Here is a 20,947-nt window from a genome sequence, read left to right as displayed (position 1 = left end):
GCATGCATAACTTAATCAAACTTTACAACAATAATCTGTAATTTACTTGTATTAACTGAACATTACTAATCCTTTATAATCTATATATTTACATCATTTAAATGTGTTGTGATCATCAATGATATAACTCTTATAGTGAACACCAGTAAACAATGATTTTTTACAAACAAACAACTTAAATTATCCCAAAAATGTACTGTTATATAATTAACTTTGTTGAAATCAGGCAATATGTTTCAAGACAAGAGAAAAATGCAGCCAGTCATAGCAGAGGCAGTAATAAAGCAGTGCAGTAAATCAGCAAAGCTTGCAACTCAAAAAACTGATTGATGCAACACAAATACTGGTGTGAGAGCAAAATACACAATACAATGATTGATTCAACAAAATTTTGGCTGATTTAATTCAATAATGATTGATATAATGCAATAATGATTGATTTAATTCAATAATGATTGACTTAATTCAATAATGATTGATCTAATTCAATAATGATTGACTTAATTCAATTATGATTGACTTAATTCAAAAATGATTTATTTAATACAATTATGATTGATTTAATTCAATAATGATTGATTTAATTCAATAATGATTGATTTAATACAATAATGATTGACTTAATTCAATAATGATTGATTTAATTCAATAATGATTGACTTAATTCAATAATGATTGACTTAATTCAATAATGATTGACTTAATTCAATAATGATTGATTTAATTCAATAATGATTGACTTAATTCAATAATGATTGACTTAATTCAATAATGATTGATTTAATTGATATAATAATGATTGATTTAATACAATAATGATTGATTCAATACAATAATTATTGATTTAATACAATAATGATTGATTTAATACAATAATGATTGATTTAATTCAATAATGATTGATTTAATTCAATAATGATTGATTTGATTCAATAATGATTGATTTAATTCAATAATGATTGATTTGATTCAATAATGATTTAATACAATAATGATTGATTTAATACAATAATGATTGATTTAATACAATAATGATTATAATTCAATAATGATTGATTTAATTCAATAATGATTGATTTAATACAATAATGATTGATTTAATTCAATAATGATTGATTTAATACAATAATGATTGATTTAATTCAATAATGATTGATTTGATTCAATAATGATTGATTTAATTCAATAATGATTGATTTAATACAATAATGATTGATTTAATTCAATAATGATTGATTTAATTCAATAATGATTGATTTAATTCAATAATGATTGATTTAATTCAATAATGATTGACTTAATTCAATAATGATTGATTTAATTCAATAATGATTGACTTAATTCAATAATGATTGACTTAATTCAATAATGATTGATTTAATTGATATAATAATGATTGATTTAATACAATAATGATTGATTCAATACAATAATGATTGATTTAATACAATAATGATTGATTTAATACAATAATGATTGATTCAATACAATAATTATTGATTTAATACATTTATGATTGACTTAATTCAATTATGATTGATTTAATTCAATAATGATTTATTTAATACAATTATGATTGATTTAATTCAATAATGATTGATTTAATTCAATAATGATTGATTTAATACAATAATGATTGACTGAATTTGAGATACTAATTACTAAGAAGAAACATGTTGATTATTCTAACCTGTGACCTAATATTAAAAGTGTGACCCAGGTTTTCAACTTTGACCTTTAATATATTATGCCCGAATAGTAAAATGTTTATTCCAATTTATTTTATTTTCAAGGACTAATGAGTCACTCCATTTCTAAGAATAGCAGAAATCTGGGACATATTACAGCATAAATTTTATGCATTAGATATTCATAAAGATAAAATGTATGCATTTAGTCATTAACTGCAAAAACTCCCCAGCTAGAACAAGGTTCCCCCCGCCCCCCTTTGTTTCACACCAAACCAAAATACATGACTAGAATGATTTATACAGAACGAAACATTGTATATGAATAGTACCGCCTATAAAGAAGTTTATGACACTTAAAATAATGGATTGAAACTCGAGCATTAACAATGTATTATGTATTATTAAATCTAGGTGAGATGATGCAGCCATGTGTCAGGCAATTTAGTTTTATATATCAAAATACAGTAATAAAAAGTTTTGTAGATGCTCATACATTTCAATATAAGAGGCAAATCATACTATTCCAATAAAATAACATATCCAGAGCTTTCAAACTTGCTTTTGACATAAATATAGGAAGAAAATATGATTTTTTTAGCCAACATTATGCACAACATGAGCATTAAAATATAGGAATTTTACTGCAAAAATATGAACTTTTAAACCTTTTGTACCAGAAATTCATAGAAATAACACCTTATTTGTAGAGTAGGATAAAAATATCAGAACTACAGTGGAACCTATCAATCCGAACTCGTCTGGACCAGAAGAAAAGTTCGGATTAGACAAGTTTCCGGATTAGAAGGTTTTTTACATGTTTGTTCATATAATTGCCAGATTTGTTTAAGGAAAGGAAACGGGAATGCATTTGAAATTGCAATATAAATATTTTAATTTTTTAATCTCTTATCGTTCATTTTAATACATGTGAATACAAAAATAAATAAATTAAAATAAATAAACAAAAATGTTATGTCCTCAAGAGTAAGTTAACCTACAATGTTAAACAGGAGGTTGAGACATGATTAAATATTTGTACCAGCAAAATTATCAATTGTTGTTTACTCTTATCCGATTCAGCGATTATCCGAGTTCATTGACAGTTTCCATTAATTTCCATTACTTAAGCACGTGTCATTTATGCATTACAAAAGATTAAAAAGATATTTCTATTGCATTTTATCAAATATTTATTGAAGGTGATGAAAAACAATCAATTAAGCAATTATAGTAGATATCAAACCAAGCTAAGAGTAATTTTCACACCTTCGCAGATCATACGTTTCACCCATTAATCAAGCAAAATTTTAGTTTGGTGTATGTTTACACCTGCAAGATGTGCAATTATTTGTTATTTTGAATGTAGGTGTGTAATATTTGGGAAAATCTGTTCGGATCCGAGAGGTTAATTTTATAGTAAAATAAGAACAAAAATTGAAAAAATCCTCCGGAATTGGGAGTAGACAGGTTCCGGATCCGAAAGGTTTTTTACTATTGAATATAGAAAGAATAAATTCGGGACCGGACACTCCGTTCGGATAAGACAGGATTCCGGATTAGAAGGGTTCGGATTAGCAAGGCTCGACTGTATATAATGTTTCAGACACTATACCATTACTTAATATCCAAATCATGCAATGATGAAGAAAAATAATAATCTTTTAAAATGGTAATGAAGTTATAACCAGCAAAAAAAAAAAAAAAAAAAAAAGATCAGAATGATGCCAAATTTAAATTATTTTTTTTTCATTGAAATTAATAATTTTGAAAATACAGAACTAATTCTAGGACAAAGTTCAGCAATATAGGAATATGACTTTGTTGTTTTCTTGTTTATTTTGCAAATTTTAACACTTTTTTGGTAATTTCTCATTGGTCAATCAACACAATTGCCTTTCGTGGAAAACAAACCAGTTATTACCAATGTCTCCATAAGTGACCAACTACTAATCTCTCGTAATTTCTAATTAAAATCAGTGGTAAGAAACAAATGACCATTGGACTCTAAGACTTAGAGTAAACTTGGAATATATAGGAACTGGTTGACAGCAAGACAAATCAAAAACAGAAAATATAAAAATAATTCCCAATGCTCAAACTTGTTATGCAAAGCATAGTTACAATTTCCATGTAATCAGAAATAAAATGTGTTTTTTTTTACCTTTTACTGTGCACATACTTGTCCTGTTTAGTTTTTGAATTTGTCCATAAACTGGCAGTAAAATTTTGTTGAAATTTGAATAGAAAATTACATAAAAAACAATGTATAATAATCAAAATAATTGGGCACACAGGACACTTTTTGCAATTATAATCAACATTAAGATGTTTTATCATCATGAAAATGCATGATTTTTTCCAACTGAATCTTTATTATTATACTAATTTTTGAAGAAAAAAAAAGTTCAGCCTGTTGCCATGGTGAAATTGGAAATGACGCAGTTGTAATTAACTCTAGAGGGGAAACATGTGTGGAACACTCCTGTGAGATTTGCTTAAGATGTAAAACTTAAATAAATAAACTAATTACAAACCTTAGATTCATACAAAGTCTTTATTATAAACTATGGTAGGTCTATTTGTCATTTTAAACATTCCTTTGTCAAAGATTAATATATAGATATTTCATTATCTGAAGCCTTTGTTACTATAGGAATATTAAAATAATCCTGTTCTAATAGCATCTGTAGTAAGCTCTACATGGAATACACAATTGCATATTGTAATTATTCTAGATGAAGAATCTTTTTGTTGTTGATCAAAGAGATAATAGTATATCAAAATACTAACAAACAATTGGCTAGTACATGTATACTGATAAATACTGATAAAAGTTTTTTTTACAGCAAAAATCAAAATTGTTCCTGTATAATCTACCCATTTCAATGTTTGAGAAATATATTCCTATGAACAGCTAGACCAAGGATACATCTACAGAAATTCAAGACTAACATGTGAAACTTGAAGCTAACTTTGTTAAATTAACAGACAACCTGCTAGAACCAAGAGTGATTCCCCCTTGTAGCTGAGGGGTTGCCTGTAAGGGTGAGGCATCAGAATTGCAGTCACCCTTTATCTCTGTGTATGTAATTTGTCAGAAACTGTCAAAGGATGTCTACTGACCAATGAAAAACCTAAGATTTCAGACAGAACTCTTATAATCTCAAGGCCATGTCATAATTCCATGCCGAATTTGTGCAATGGATCTGCTCTGCTTTGAAATGTACATGTATAGAGCCTCAGGCCAGATTGTACAGATGTGTCTGCTAACATGGCACATTCTGTTCTAGCAAGTTAAGGATTAGGACCATTTGTGACTTTCTAATGAATAAATGTGGCCTATATTTTAAAGGGTTATGAGAACAATATCATGAAGGTTAGAGCTACCTAATGATAAAGTTGGTTTTGTGTTAGGAAAATCAAAACTACAGAAGCAAATGAAACTGAGAGATAGCAATTTACATAAAATGAGACGCGTCATGACAAAACCAACATAATGGGTTTGCGACCAGCATGGATCCAGACCAGCCTGCGCATCCGTGCAGTCTGATCAGGATCCATGCTGTTCGCTTACAAACCCTATAACAAGTAGAGAAACTGATAGCGAACAGCATGGATCCTGATCAGACTGAGACGCGCGGATGCGCAGGCTGGTCTGGATCCATGCTGGTCGCAAACCCATTATGTTGGTTTTGTCATGACGCGGCTCAAATGTTAGGATTGTATTAATTGACCTCCAGTGACAATCAACAGTTTCAAGTGTGATTATTCAATAGAAAACCTATGATATAAATTGTTATTGTTCAATTTAGCAAGGAAAGCTATATAGAAAGGATGCTTTACATGACCCATCCATTTATTTGTGAGGTGTGAAAAACAAGGGGCCAAAACCACCTTACCTGCTGGAGCTAAGAGATGCATAGACTCCTATAATTCAAAGCCATTTAGTTGCCCCTTACAATCACACAGGGATAAACGGTGGCTTCAATTCTGATGCCTCAACCCTTACAGACAATGCCTCAGCCACAAGGGGAAGGACATGAGGAGTTAAGTTAAGACCCTTAAAAATGTATTTTGTATTTTTTCAAAATTACTACTCAAAACAAAATTAACAACATGTACATGTATTTTGAAAATTTCCCTAAAAATGATGAATGGTTTAGTCAAGATTGAATGTTGGACAAGTCCATTATAGATAATAATTACTTTTCTTCACTCTTTTAGGCTTGATTGTAAAATATATGTAGCTTATTTAAACCACTCCCGGGGCTGCTTTCCTGGCCTAACATGAGATCATATGAGGAAACATGACCTGGCATAAGTTAACTAGGTTTTGATCAAAAAAGACCTCAAGCCTGTGAGCATCCTCCGGGTATAGTTTGTTTATTTGTTTCTTGTTGGATTTAAAGTCACATCGACAGTGTAAAGGTCATAAAGCTACCTTGTGTGACTCCATGTGCATTATTTCAGGCATGAGTAGGCAACCTTAGTTAGAACCACTGACGTTCTGTTAGCTGGCTTGATATAGCTTCCTGACATTAAAGAATCAGAAGTCCCTGACAGGATTCAAACTCACAGCTGTGAGTTTTTCTAGGTAAGGTATAAAACTGTTGATTGCCGCTGAAAGTTTACTACTAAAATCAAGACTATTACCTTTCTGTGAGCATGCTGCTGAAATAATTACCATGTCAAAATAATAAAAGTTAACTTCTATTTTAACAAACCACTGGTTATCATAGTGTGCATGTATTGTCACTTTGACATTTTGAAGTAGAAAAAAATTGTGTACACATTAACTTGCATGAACAAAAAGAAATGGGATATCATTTGTTACTGACATGTACTCAATGTCTGAAAAAATGAAAATTATATATTTTAAAATTCAGTTATGTTCTTTCTTAACTTATATGAACTTCCTTTGAAAAGATCGTTTTATGAAAATAATCATTATTACCATGCTTACAGAATTAAATACAGCACCTCTGTCCATATAAATTTCAAGCACTTGAAACAGACAGATAAAATTCAGTTTGTTTTATAGATATGCAATGTCAGCGATTCAGAGTGATGGACAGACACCTTGGCAATAAACAACTCAATTTACAAAAAAAAAGCTGATTTTTTTAAAGGGAAAATATTACTATATAAATACTAAAAAGCAATATTTTTCACTTTAATTTAATGATACTGAACACTAATGAAATGATTAATTTCGACAAATATCAGGCAATACTGCACCAATCCTGACAATACTCAATCTTGCCTCAATCTTTCGAAAGTTTTTGTATAAATATCTTAAGCAAATTTACAGTTGAAAGACAATGTTACATACCGTGAGGCCTTTTAATATAAAAGAAATTATCAAAAATTTGACGCTTACTTAAACATTTTCATTAAGGTATGTAATTCTTATATAAGAGGGGTTATCCAAAAATTTGTGGACTTTCTGCGTAAAATATATTTGAGATATTAATTTGAAGTTCTTACACTGCTTAAAGGAATTAATAAGAAATAAACATAGAAAATTCATGTGAGTAGCTTCTTATATTACAACAATATTTAATTTTACATAAACACATGTCGGCGACAGCGGCGCACTCCAAAAAGTTATTGACGTCAACGTCATAATATTAACGTTCAACTTGTGCTTCAACGTTACGCAGTCAATGACGGTTACTGCTTCTCAAAGGAATGTCCATCACTAAATTTTTTTATGCCACTTTAATACAAATGATCTTGAAATTTTCTTTCCTCTGTTCATCTGCTGATTTTTATCAAATGTTTTTGTAGGTGTCATTTCCAAATTACAACAAAAATTTATGATTGTTTATGATCTTGCGATTTTCTAATTACCGGGTGTCCTTCATATTCCTGTTGTAAACAATAAAGGCCTCTGGTGTTTCTAGCGATATCAACAAAAATAAATGGAAATGACGTCCATTAGTTTAAAGAATTACTTAAATGACATCATGGAAGACACATGCGATGATCAGTGGATTTTCTACGTTAATTTAGTTTTTAGCAAGAAATATACGATGACTTACTGCGTTTTCTACCGTGAGCCGGGTGCCGTGTATGTGCTTATTTAAAAGCAATATAAAATCATTATTTATTGACACAATTGACCATTCCTTTCAAAATGTGTTGATAATATTCTACAATGTATGCTGATAAATTTTCATTACAATACACGTTGACATTCATTTAGAGATATTTAAAAAGTCCACAAATTTTTGGATAACCCCTCATACATGTAATAACAAAAAACTGAAACAGGATTTCATATAAATATTGCTTAGTTTAATATCATATGTTTAAAACTCACAATTAACTTGTTTCAAGGATTTTTTCTTTCAACATGACAATTTTTTTCTAAAACCAAAAGGGAAGAAATGGCTATTGCATGGGGTTAAATAAATGACAGAATTTAGCTAAATATCCTTTCAATAAAGGTTTGTTGCAGGGGATAAGTGAAAATTCCTCTTGCGATTTTATACATTTTCATAAAAAGTCAAAACCCTTAAACCTATGGATATTCAAATAGCAAGGTGCATAACCACGGCAAACTTCAAACACACCCCAAAAAACACCTTAAAAGCTTAGGGGTCAGCTCTATCACTCCAAGAAAACAGCAAACAAATAAGAACTTATCCATCTGTAGCTAGTGTATCTTTGACCAATTTTGTCAGTTGATTTTAAGTTGACAAAATTAATGTTGTCAGTTTTTAATTTTTAAATTAGAAAACTTTGTCAGTTTACATAAATTTCACAAACTATGTCAGCCTATAAGTTAATATCACAAAACAATTAAAGTTATATGAAATTCACATTTTTTGGTACTAATAATGTTAGAACAGAATATCCTATGTACCCAACATGTGACATCTTTAAGGGAAGCTTTGCTGCAAAAACATGTAAATCAAATAAGGCTGCAGCAAAAAAAATAAATGCAACCCTCTTTTTTAAAGAAAAATCATACATAAATATATGAGAATTTCTTCCTTATATGAAATCCTTACAAACAAAAAACAAACGAAAATCAAAACAACACAACAGAACTGTGAATTATTGTTTGTGTAGACAGCCTCTACAAACATTACCATTACTGAAGTAATAGCAACTCTGTGGCCTCTTTTTAGCTTCAAGCTGTGATCGGCACTCGTCTAATTGTGAGTTATAATAATAAATAAAAATAAAAACGTGTTAGAGAAAACACAAGAAACACTTCGAAATAAAAAAAAATTAGTGAAAATGGCAAAATGCAACACAAATGCTAAATTTTTATATTAATATAATTGATAAATATTGGAAAATGGATAAATTCATTTGTTGATAGAAAAACTGCAGTAACTTATATGAAATAAAGGATGTACAACAGTTTTGCTGTCAACCCTACAATTATCCTTATATATAAAGTTTTAAGTATAAATCAAATTCTTTATTATTAGCAAATATAACAAGATACATGTATGTTTGTAAAACATGTATGCCCCCTATCGGCAGCCAATTAGTCATGTGATCAGGTAGTTATGAGTCATATAACTTATGACTGACTTTTGACCTGGTGAACAAAAAATCAACAAGGGTTATCTACTGGTCATGACTAGTCACTAGGTAATAATCATTGTGACCGCATAGGTTATGTGCAGCAATTTTATGACAAAGTTATTACAAATCTTATCAAATAATATATGCATAAATTTTATGAATCATGTACGCCTCATTAATGACAGCTAAGTTATTTTACATAAGGCCTTCAAATGTGTTTACGAAAAGTTGAATATAAAGATATCAACCAAGGCAACTTGAGTTGTTGATATTGGTCAGACACCGTCTTTAAGTACAATGTCAATATGACACTGACCCCGAAATCAATAGGGGTCATCTACAGGCCAAGACCAATGCACCTACAAAGTTTGAAAGCCAGCAGCTAGGGCTTGTCAAGTTATTGATCGGAAACCCTTTTCACATACAAGGTTAATATGGACCATGACCTTTGACCCCTTGACCCCAAAATGAATAGGGTCATCTAATTGTCAAGTCTAATGCACTTACCAAGTTTGAGGGCCAACAGCTCAAGGGCTGTCAAGTTATTGATCGTCAACTGTTTTTAACCACAAGATAAATGTGACCTTGACCTTTGACCCATTGACCCCAAAATTAATAGGGGTCATCTTCTGGTCATGAGCAATCATTATACCAAGTTTGAAGTTCCTAGACCTATTTAGTGTTCTTTAGTTATTGATCAGAAACTATTTTTATCTACAAGGTCTATGTGACCTTGACCTTTGACCCCTTGACCCAAACAACAAAAGGGGTCATCTGCTGGTCATGAACAATCATCAAAACCATGATATAAGTTCCTAGGCCTAAGTGTTCTTTAGTTATTGATTGGAAACCGTTTTTACCAACAAGGTCAATGTGTCCTTGACATTTGACCCCTTGACCCCAAAATCAATAGGGGTCATCAACTGGTCATGACCAATGATCATACCAAGTTTGAAGTTCCTAGGCCAAAGCATTCTTTAGTTATTGATCGGAAACCGTTTTAACCTTCAAGGTCTATGTGACCTTGACCTTTGACCCCAAAATCAATAGTGGTCATCTACTGGTCATGACCAATAATCATACCAAGTTTGAAGTTCCTAGGCCTAAGCGTTCTTTAGTTATTAATCGGAAACTGTTTTTACCTACAAAGTCAATGTGTCATTGACCTTTGACCTCTTGACCACAAAATCATTAGTGGTCATCTACTTGTCATGACCAATGATCCTACCAAGTGTGAGGTTCCTAGGCCTAAGCGATCTTTAGTTATTGATCTGAAACGGTTTTTACCTACAAGGTCTATGTGACCTTGACCTTTGACTCAAAATCAATAGGGGTCATCTACTGGTCATGACCAATAATCATACCAAGTTTTAAGTTCCTAGGCCTAAGGGTTCTTTAGTTATCACTTGGTAACCAATTGGTCTACAGACCGACCGACAGACAAATGCAAAGCAATACCCCCTCTTCTTTGAAGTGGGGGCATAATTATTATAAACATTAACTTAATTCTAATTCAAAATATTAAAGAAACTCCATCGAGGTCCAAAACCCTATAAACATAAGATTTGAATTTCCAACATAAGGCACTTAAACAAAAAGTTATGCAATAGCTAATTACAAAATAATATACTAAGGAATAAATTGAAAATCATATTTTTGCACTATGTGTAGCCCAATTTGAGTGAAAAACATTGCAACACTTTCAATTTTGGGTCATTTTTCACAATTAAAATAATAATTCTACAAAAACAGAGTGAGTGAATAATCTCAAATTTTGCATACAAGTTGTAAACCTACATCAAATGGAGCAGTAATCTCAAAAAATTATTTCCAGTCCCGCTATGTCAAAAAACCTCAATTACAAGTCCCTTTAAGAAAATGACAAAGGAAATGGTAAGTATAATGCATCAGTGACTTATAACCATGTTCCCGAACCCCTAAGGAGAGCTAAAAATTTTAGTGGGGGATTAATCTTTACTCTCCTTTTTGGCTCAATGTTGAGATTACATAAAAATACCAAAACACAATAACCTGCACATAACAACAAGGGGAAATGATAATTATAAACATGTGAATGTCCCTATGAGGTAAAATTACACCCGAGGGCTTTTTCTGGTCAACAGAAGTCAAGGTCCTCACTGTTTTAAGGGTGTTTGCAAATGACACTATTTCTTTTCCTTATAAAGTCTTGTAATTGATAACATTGATAACAGTTGTCTAAAAATTAATTCTTTCAAAACAATCGGGAGGGATAAACGCATGGCAGAACAAAAGCTATCAATAGGACAGCATGCTCAACTATTCTCAATGCTAATGATAGTAAAACAAAAGCCTGGATAATAGTACAACAAAAGCCTGGATAATGTAGAATTTTGTTACTTTAAAAAGGGCCATAATTATTGCAAAATCCAAATATTAAGAGTTATCAGCCTTAGATTGTGACCTCCTTTTATGCCCTTGAATAAGTGGCTGAAGTTTCAACCCATTCCCTTAAGTAGTTTTGAAGATACCAACTTGTATGCAAACGCTTTATCAAAGTGTGATGTTGACAGGCCTGAGTGAGTATAATACAAATTTGTAGCTCTCCTCATTCTTTGAACAATCAATTAAAAATAAGCATAAATGACCATAAGTACCAAGTTTACAACTATAACTCAGAATTACTTTTCTAAAAAAATAACCTTGTTGAATAATTATAATACAATATATTTCAAAATTTTCTATTAACAATTAAGGCATTTTAGTAAAACTAGGTATTGATTGGTTAGCTCAGTGCCATGGTGGTGTCAGTGCAGGGCAACAAAGATTCGAGGAGAAAAAGGTAAACAAGAAACATGTAACATTAACATGATAACGTAACATACCACAATCAGTATTGAGAAAGTCAGAAATGGCCGGGGAACTGTAAGATCCAAAACGTGTAAGATCTGGCGGTGCCAAGTTACCTACAGCTAAACAGTAACAAAATTATATTTGATAACATATATTGCTAAGACAGTGGCGCAAAGCTGTTGCACAGAATTAAATGAAAGAAAACAAATGGCATCCTAACTACTTGCTTGCTTATGTATTGCCGTGAACTACAGCAGACGATACACTAAGGCAGACGGTGTACTAATGCTGACACTAAGGCACAGCAAGTGCATAAATTCAGATGGTGCACTAAGACAAACGGTGCACATAGGCTGACAGTGTACTAAGGCAGACTTGCACTGAAAGGCCACTGGTACACTAAGGCAGATGGTACTTATAGGCTGACCAAAGCAGACTGTGCATTAATACAGATGGTTCACTAAGGTTTGACAGTGCACTAAGGTAGACAAGACACAAAGGCTATCTTGCACTTAGGCCTACGGTGCACTAAGGAAGATGGTGCATTCAGGCAGTCAGTGTACTAAGGTTGACAATGCACTCAGGCTTATGGTGCACTAAGGCTGTTGGTGAATTCAGGCAGTCAGTGTACTAAGGTTGACAATGCACTCAGGCTTATGGTGCACTAAGGCTGTTGGTGAATTCAGGCAGTCAGTGTACTAAGGTTGACAATGCACTCAGGCTTATGGTGCACTAAGGCTGTTGGTGACTTCAGGCAGACAGTGTACTAAGGTTGACAATGCACTCAGGCTTATGGTGCACTAAGGCTGTTGGTGAATTCAGGCAGACAGTGTACTAAGGTTGACAATGCACTCAGGCTTATGGTGCACTAAGGCTGTTGGTGAATTCAGGCAGACAGTGTACTAAGGTTGACAATGCACTCAGGCTTATGGTGCACTAAGGCTGTTGGTGAATTCAGGCAGTTGGTACACTATGGCAATGTATTAGTGCACTAAGGTTGACAATGCACTCAGGCTTACAGTCCACTTAAGCAGTTGGTGCATTTAGGCTTACAGTACACTCAGACAGACAGTGCACTCAGACAGACAATGCACTCAGGCTCACAGTTCACTAAAGCAGTTGGTGCATTTAGGCTTACAGCACACTAAGGCAGACAGTGCACTCAGGCTTATGGTGCACTATAAGGCAGATTTGCACTCAGACTTATGGTGCAATGAGGCAGATGTGTCACAGAGAAAGACTGGTACAGTAAGGCAGATGGTGCATTGAGGGAGATGACAGCATAAATTGCCCTAAAAATGTCACATTGTTTAGCAATCAATAAATTCAACATTAAAATTTTGATCTTTTTTAAATATTCATTCTATTCTTTATTATTTAATCAATAATTTTCTAGAAGTTAATTTCTACACTACATCAGTCTGAATTTTAACACAAATCATTCTCAACAGCTCCAGTAAACAAAATAGCTAAAATGGCCTTTTACTGCTCACCCCAATGAAAACTCTCACTTTAACCATATGCTCAAAAAGAAATGTTTGTAAAACAATTGCTTGCCCTCCTTGACAGCATGTCAAATGTTGTATGCAATATTGTCCCGAAAACCATTTTGACCTTCAAGGTCTAAGTGACCATGATCTTTCAACCCAAAAGGGCTCCAAAGCATTTTTTTAAACAAATAAAATTAAAATTTCATATTTGACCTTGATCAAGGTCAAAGAAAGGTGAAGGTCTCATCTTAATTAATCATCATGTCAATTTGTCAAATACCGGTATGTGTTTATTTGAATAATTTGACCCTAACAGTCAATTTGTCAAGGTTTTGTCATTATAAATGTCATAAGTGTTTAGTCCAAGTATAAAACAAATCAGTAAATAAATTTACAAAGTTATGAAAATTTAAACACATTTCAATTATAAAACTTTGACAGTTTAAGGTTAAATAAAGGTCAAGGTCATATTTGAATTATTCATTACATACAGGTTTTGTCATATTAAGTGTTCTTTTGTCCAAGTATAAATCAAATCGATAAATAGATAACATTAAAGTTACCATCAAATTTGCAGCAAAATTCACTGCTTTAATCTATTAATGTCAAGGATTATTGTGCACAAATATAAAGACATTTATTCATTCATCAATTACAAAGTTATAGCCAGTTATAGCAAAAAAACTGTGAAATTACAATACAATGTAATTTGACCTTCAAGGTCAAGGTCACTGATGAGTGAAGGTTATAATCAATATTGTCTACTTGAAAGCCTGGTCTAATAAGTAACCATGAAGACAATGCATAGATCCATGACCTATCTAGTTCTTATTATCAGATTAGTGGATACAATATCAATTTCACGACAACCTATTTGTTAACAAAAGAGCACATGTCAATGCTTGTGGTTAAATCTATTGATATTCAAATAAAAGGTCAGAGTAGGGATCTATCAATTCATTCATAAACAACAAAGTTATAGCCAATTATAGCAAAAAAACAATCAAAGTTCAAACATTTGACCTTGAAGGTCAAGTTTTTTTTATTGATTGCTAAACAGAAGTGTAAAAATGATTATTATTACTTGGAAATAAAATGAACTAAAGTATTAGAGTAAAATTGTTTATGTAATGTTTCAAGAACAAGTCAGACAATGTAACTCTATATGGCTACATTGCAGTTAAAGGAGCGTCACTGAGGTCAAAATGAAAGTCTATAAAAATCATAACATCTAAATAATCAAGTGGGACACTTTAAACAGAAATATAAGCAACAGATTATAAGAATTATACGATCAGAATTAGTTCTAAAATCGGTGTTTTGATTCATAGCCAGAGTTGATTAAATTAAAAGTGTTGAAACACGATTCATTTTTAAATTTTGCACAATAAAAATGATTACTGATATTTTGTACAAAAGTTATTGGTGTAGACCTACATCAAAAGGTACACAATTTATAATTTTCAACAAGATATTTCTGTTCAAATTATTTTCAAAAGAATAAACCTCAGTGGAGTCCCTTTAACACAGGAGTGTTTCAATAAATAGGATAACGTAGAATATCTAATTATATATGTTTGAAAATATTACAGAATATAATCTTCCACTATTTAATACAAATGAGCCGTGCAATGATAAAACCAATATAATGCTTTTGCAACCAGCATGGATCTAGACCAGCCTGCGCATCCGCGCAGTCTGATCAGGATCCATGCTGTTCGCTTACAATCGCTATAACAAGTAGAGAAACAGATAGTGAACAGCATGGATCCTGTTCAGTCTGCGGGGTTGCACAGGCTGGTCTGGATCCATGCTGGTGGCAAATGCATTATGTTGGTTTTGTCATAGCGCTGCTCAAATAACTAACTAAACAATTGTGCAAAGATAGTAAAGTTTAATCCAAGATTGTTGAACCCTATTTGGTTATAATTATAAAGTTTTAGTGCTTATTAAATACTTGCCAATGAAAACTGGTTTGAAAACTCCTATATAAGCAATTTTAATGATTAAAAGAACACAATTACAATGGAAAAGAACAAGTAATTTCTGGTGGAGGACAAAATGCAATATACCACAAATCATTATTATTCATGGGAACTAATTTTCATGGTTTTCGTGGACAGGTCAATCCACAAATTCAAGACCCAACAAAATTTCATTTTGTCTTCTGTAAGATTATTTTGCATCACATCTTTTACATTTAACCTATTGGATAAATTATAACGCAGTCCACACATTTAAAAACCAATAAAATTGTTCTTTGTGACAAATCCACGAAAAATGTCATGCCTACGAAATTTAGTGAATTTACAGTGTATATTACTTAGACAAATTTTGGCAAACAAACCCTCAATTGGCCCCAAGTACAAGGAGTATACTAGTTTCACTCACAGACATTCTCTGTGCCTACACAATATGGCCAAAATTCACTCACAGTATACATAAAGTACTGGCCTTCCGGCAGGTTAAGGTTAAGTATGTGCAAAGAGCATAAAATTTAACCTAAGATTTAATTAAACCCTTTTTGGTAACGATTTTTGGATGCATATTAAATACATGACAAATTCTATATTTTTTCTTTCTTATCCTTCCCAGTCACACTGCTGATTCTTTCAATAATTTTGTGATAAGATGGAAAATAAGTCATTTTGTTCTCAACTTCGTTTATTTTCCTTCATAAAAAAAAAGTTTATAAATTATAATTTTCTTTAGTGAAAAAAAAAAGAGCATCCCATAATTTGTGTAAATTTTAATAAAGTGCTTTATAATGATTCTTAGACATTTTCTTGACACTGTTTAGGGTTTTGAATAATTCAGTTTTTTGAAACAAAATGACTTAGCTTGATTTTTTTTTTTAGTTTTTTTTAAATGAAAAGTTTGTTTGTTTGGGTTTTACGTCACACCGACACAGTATATGTCATTTGGCGATGTTCCAGCTTTACTGGTGGAGGAAGACCTCAGGTGCCCTTCCGTGCATTATTCAGGCACGAACGGGCACCCGAGTAGAACCACTGGCTAGCTGGATAGCTTCCTCACATGAAAGAATCCAAAGTTGGCCTGTCGGGATTCGAACCCACAGCGTTGAGGGGAAGTGAAAATGAAAAGTAGCCAATGTTAAGGCAAAATTTCATAATGCTGATTTGACATATAAAATACTACATTATCTAATCATTACCTTAATGCAAAAACGGGTTAACTCCAATTTAATTATATTAAGGATTTAACCTGTTACTGCACTAAGGCGACTATACACTAATGATCTTACAATATTATACACAGTTACAGTTTAGACTGATTCACAGCATTACAAAATACTAAATAATCATTATGCATTAATTATGCATTAATTGTGCATCAATTGTGCATCAATTGTGCAGAACATCATCACCATACAACAGCATGGAAGGAAGAAAAAAAAGTTTTATATTGTACAGCAATAAAAACAATTCTAAGCAGAGTTTTCTCCAATCTAGTGATTCAACACTTAGAAAAAAATCGGACATTAAATAAAATATGGTATAAAAGATGAGGAATCATTATAATCTACAAAAGAGAGTAGGAAACCATGATAAATTTGTAAAAATATCAAGTTAATGTTAATACCTAATGACCATTGGTACCAGTTCAAATTCTACCTTCACCTTAAACAGTTCTGTGCAGTCTGTTTCTTAAGATCACTGTGGCCATTTAATATAAAATTTTAAATTGTAAGTCACAAGAAAACATTTTGCTGTAATAAATATGATATTTTGATTAAAAATGATAGCATTGCATTGTTTATGGCAGGATAATTTATGCTCCAATACAAATTTGTTTAAGAAAACAAAAAGAATAGATTTGATGGGGGGAAAAAGCCCTTTCATGAAATTTGTCCGAAACATGTAATCTCAGTGAGATAAATATTTGACTTAAGTATAAGAAATATCCGTCAAATGGTAAATATTTGACTTAAGTATAAGAAATATCCGTCAAATGGTTCAAAGGTACGAAACCTGACAAAAAGTAACAAACCTGGTTCTAACCTTTAACCTTGAGCTATGACCTTAACCTTGAATATGTAAAAAAAACACCCAAGCTCGGTATGTCCTATTATCAATTTAATTTTGTAAATGCTTAATAATGAATAAATTAACATATAATTATGTACAAAAGTGTGTCTCCACAATTGTTTAGTCTTCATAAAAATTAAACAAAAAATCTTGAGGTATGCTACTTTAATATGAAAATCCTAAAATTGATATAGAAAAAAAAGATAGTTCATACAGGAGACTGGTGACTTAAGTCTGACATTTTTGTTCTATTTTAACCCGTAACTGAGGGCTGTGACAGAATCTACCCATGTTTAGAACTCTTTTTATTGTGGCAGCAGCCGATATTTACTGTATAGAGTCTGGATGGACTAACTTTTATCAGCTGTCTTACGCCTCGAGTTCTGGCAAGTCATCATTGCTTTTAGCATTCGAAAGTGATTGCATAGTCTAAAAGGTTTCCTTATCTCCTTTCAACAGAATTAATCATACTGAATCTATACACCATTTATGTACTTCTGTTTCTTGTTATGCTAATCTTTTTCCAGAATTTATGATACATTTCAGATACATCAATTCTTGTTAACAACTTAATACCGAAGTAAATAACCCTCAGTTCAATGAATTTCTCTTGGGGTTGTTTTTCATTTAAGATTGTTCAAAACTGGCTGCATATACTGTTTTTTATTCAAGAATTAATTAAAACAAGATCTATCTACATGTATGTGCAAAGTGAAAGAAAAAATACTGGCATTAAATACTGACCTTTGAATGCCTCTGGATTGAGGTATAGAAGACTAGAGAATGAGTGGTGGCTGTCTTTGATTGGTAGATGTATAGTACAATAATGTTTCTCCAGCATTGCTGAAATAAAAACAGTAACACATTTAACATATAACTAAATATGTGTTATAAAAACCTTTAAGTACAAGTTATGCTTATTGATAGAACAGATGAAAGTACAATGTATAGTGTATATATAAGTGAAATATATTTCTATATCACTCACAGCATATCTAATCTATTGTGAAAACTACTTATTTATACATGTACATAACATAGCATGAGCTGCGCCTATTCTCAATGCTGGCAAAAAGAAATATTCATATATATCTATAGGCCAAAATAACAAATTATTCATTGATATAAGAAAATTTACATCAGGCATGTATTAATATACACATATAGACTTTTTAACAGGTGAATATGATGTGGTATGTACTGACATAAAAAAATATATTTGAACTGACACAGCGGTGTGGATCTTAATTAACTTTAACTTTTAATTAAGTAAACAAAGAAAATAATGAAGGAAAATAACACTGCATAGTTCTGAAAACATTCAGAATTACGTCTACTTTACAATACCTCTACAATACCAACCAATCATACAAGTTTAGAAATATTTTACATCCACTTAATAACAAATTATAACTTTTTGTTATGCTAATATTAGAACCACTAAATAACAAAATCAAGCTAGAACTATCACTAAATGTGATTAATACCCCCGCAAGACTGCTTCGGAAATTAGGAAGTAAAAAATGAATTAGTAACAGAATACCTTGTAAAAGAATTGAAATGGAGTTATGGTTGTGGGCAATAAAAGATAGTTTTGGTTCTTGTATATCGCGGGCTTAGCGCAAAACGGTTGTAACTCAATTTAAGCAAATTTTACAGGAGCATGAAAAAACTTTTTAAAACTTTTGTTAATGAATAAAAATCTTTTATTTTAGGAAAATATATACATTTTAGTGAAGGAATTAGAAACAAAATAATAAAAAAGAAGCAAATTATCTTTAAAAAAAGATATTTGAATAAGTTCAAGTTACAACCGTTTTACAAATAAAATTTTGATAATTTGTTACATATTTTTTTGTGCAAAAGGGTAGTATCTCAAGTTACAACTGTTTTCCGCACAAATTTTGAGAAAATTTAATTATTTTCTTTGTGCAAAATGGAAGTATCTCAAACTCATATCTTTTTTATAGGATTTAATAATTGGATAAAATAAAAAATTACTTCTAAATCACATAAAATATATGTATTCATGATAAAATAAGATTATAAAATAAGTACAAGTCATGTTTTGAATGATAAAAATAATGAAAGTAAGAATAATCAGTGATAAGTTTGAAGAGAATGAATGTCCTCAATAGAGAATAATATAGCCTATACCACTTTATTTAAAAATATATTAAGGGATAAGCTATGGTTAGTTATAAATGCTATTCTATAGAATGGTATAAATGCTATCTTAGACAAATGTACATGTATTTCAAAATTAAAAGTAAGGTTTAGCCACCCTTTCAGTTGCTGGGCATTTAATCCTTACCCCAATTGATATTATAAAATTATGGACTTCAATTTTAGCAAAATCATTCAAAATCTTTTAGATTTCAAAATGTTTTAAAGGATAATTATGCTGGCCTTGATCTTTACTGGTTGCATGAAAGAATGTGTGGCACCATTAGCAGGTTTAGAGGTTAAGCTGAAACATTTGAAAAATTTTTGTTTGGAAATATGACAGAGACACCATAACAACTGTGAATACAAGGTCCTCATAATGTGTCTTGACTTAAAGCTACAGTCTCACTGACATCCCGGCAGAGCCCCGTTAGACGTCAGGGGTGATCTGCGAATGACCAAGGCTCTACTGGGAACAACGGGGGTACATACGTAACTCTGCTGGCAACGTCTGGGATGATCCAGGAACATCCAGCATTCGACCCCGGATGGAATAAAATATTTAATATCACCGGGGTGGTCCAGGATGATCCGGGTAGGAAAGCTTTGCCGGCTTCATCCTTAGCTCTGCCGGGAACGACAGGGGTTACACCGGGGAAGCACCGTAGCTCCGCCGGCTCAAACCGGGGATGATCCGGGGTATGATATAGCCAGTAGAGCTACAGTAGAGCCCCGTGGCATGCTGACAGAGCCCCGGTGAATGCAGGGGATGATCCGGGGTATGATATAGCCAGTAGTGCTACAGTAGAGCCCCGGAGGATGCGGGCAGAGCCCCGGAGGATGACAATGGAGCTACGGTTGATCCAGGTAGAGCCCCAGCAAAGCCCAGTTCATTTCAAAAGAATCACGACAATTAAAGATGATTGCACTTGTTTGTATTAAAAACCTTCCCATTTCCCTTCTATCCAGTCTTGCATAAGGATTTTTCAGAAAATCATCTCGAATTACATTACTGAATTTCTGTTACAAATGTTATCATTTTCGCGCGTTTTCAATCTACCGGGGCTCTGTCTGGATTGTCCTGGGCTCTTCCGGCATCATCCGGGAATGACTGGGGAAGCAACAGCAAGAACCGTAGCTTCACCTGGGCTCTGCCTGGATGGTCCGGAGC

General features: G+C 32.1%; 1 protein-coding gene across 20 annotated transcripts in view; it reads right to left on the bottom strand.

The window, feature by feature from the left end:
• Positions 1 to 20,947, bottom strand: part of LOC132741163 (inactive protein tyrosine kinase pTKL-like) — a 40,201-nt gene that overhangs the window by 4,336 nt on the left and 14,918 nt on the right. For 3 of the 20 annotated variants that reach the window (XM_060729259.1, XM_060729260.1, XM_060729269.1), the window contains 3 exons: positions 18,355 to 18,453; positions 12,104 to 12,190; positions 8,792 to 8,854 (listed from right to left, as the gene is read on the bottom strand). In XM_060729259.1, the coding sequence (XP_060585242.1) occupies positions 8,792 to 8,854; positions 12,104 to 12,190; positions 18,355 to 18,453 (249 nt within the window). Of the gene's footprint in view, positions 1 to 3,852; positions 3,904 to 6,344; positions 6,363 to 8,791; positions 8,855 to 12,103; positions 12,191 to 18,354; positions 18,454 to 20,947 lie in introns of all 20 variants that reach the window. The other 17 variants (XM_060729264.1, XM_060729273.1, XM_060729265.1 and 14 more) reach the window with 10 other exon arrangements.

This window comes from Ruditapes philippinarum, unplaced genomic scaffold, assembly GCF_026571515.1.
Source record: "Ruditapes philippinarum isolate M1 unplaced genomic scaffold, ASM2657151v2 ctg6741_1_1_1_1, whole genome shotgun sequence".
NCBI classification, from domain to species: domain Eukaryota; kingdom Metazoa; phylum Mollusca; class Bivalvia; order Venerida; family Veneridae; genus Ruditapes; species Ruditapes philippinarum.
This window is presented reverse-complemented; position numbering and strand designations above follow the sequence as displayed.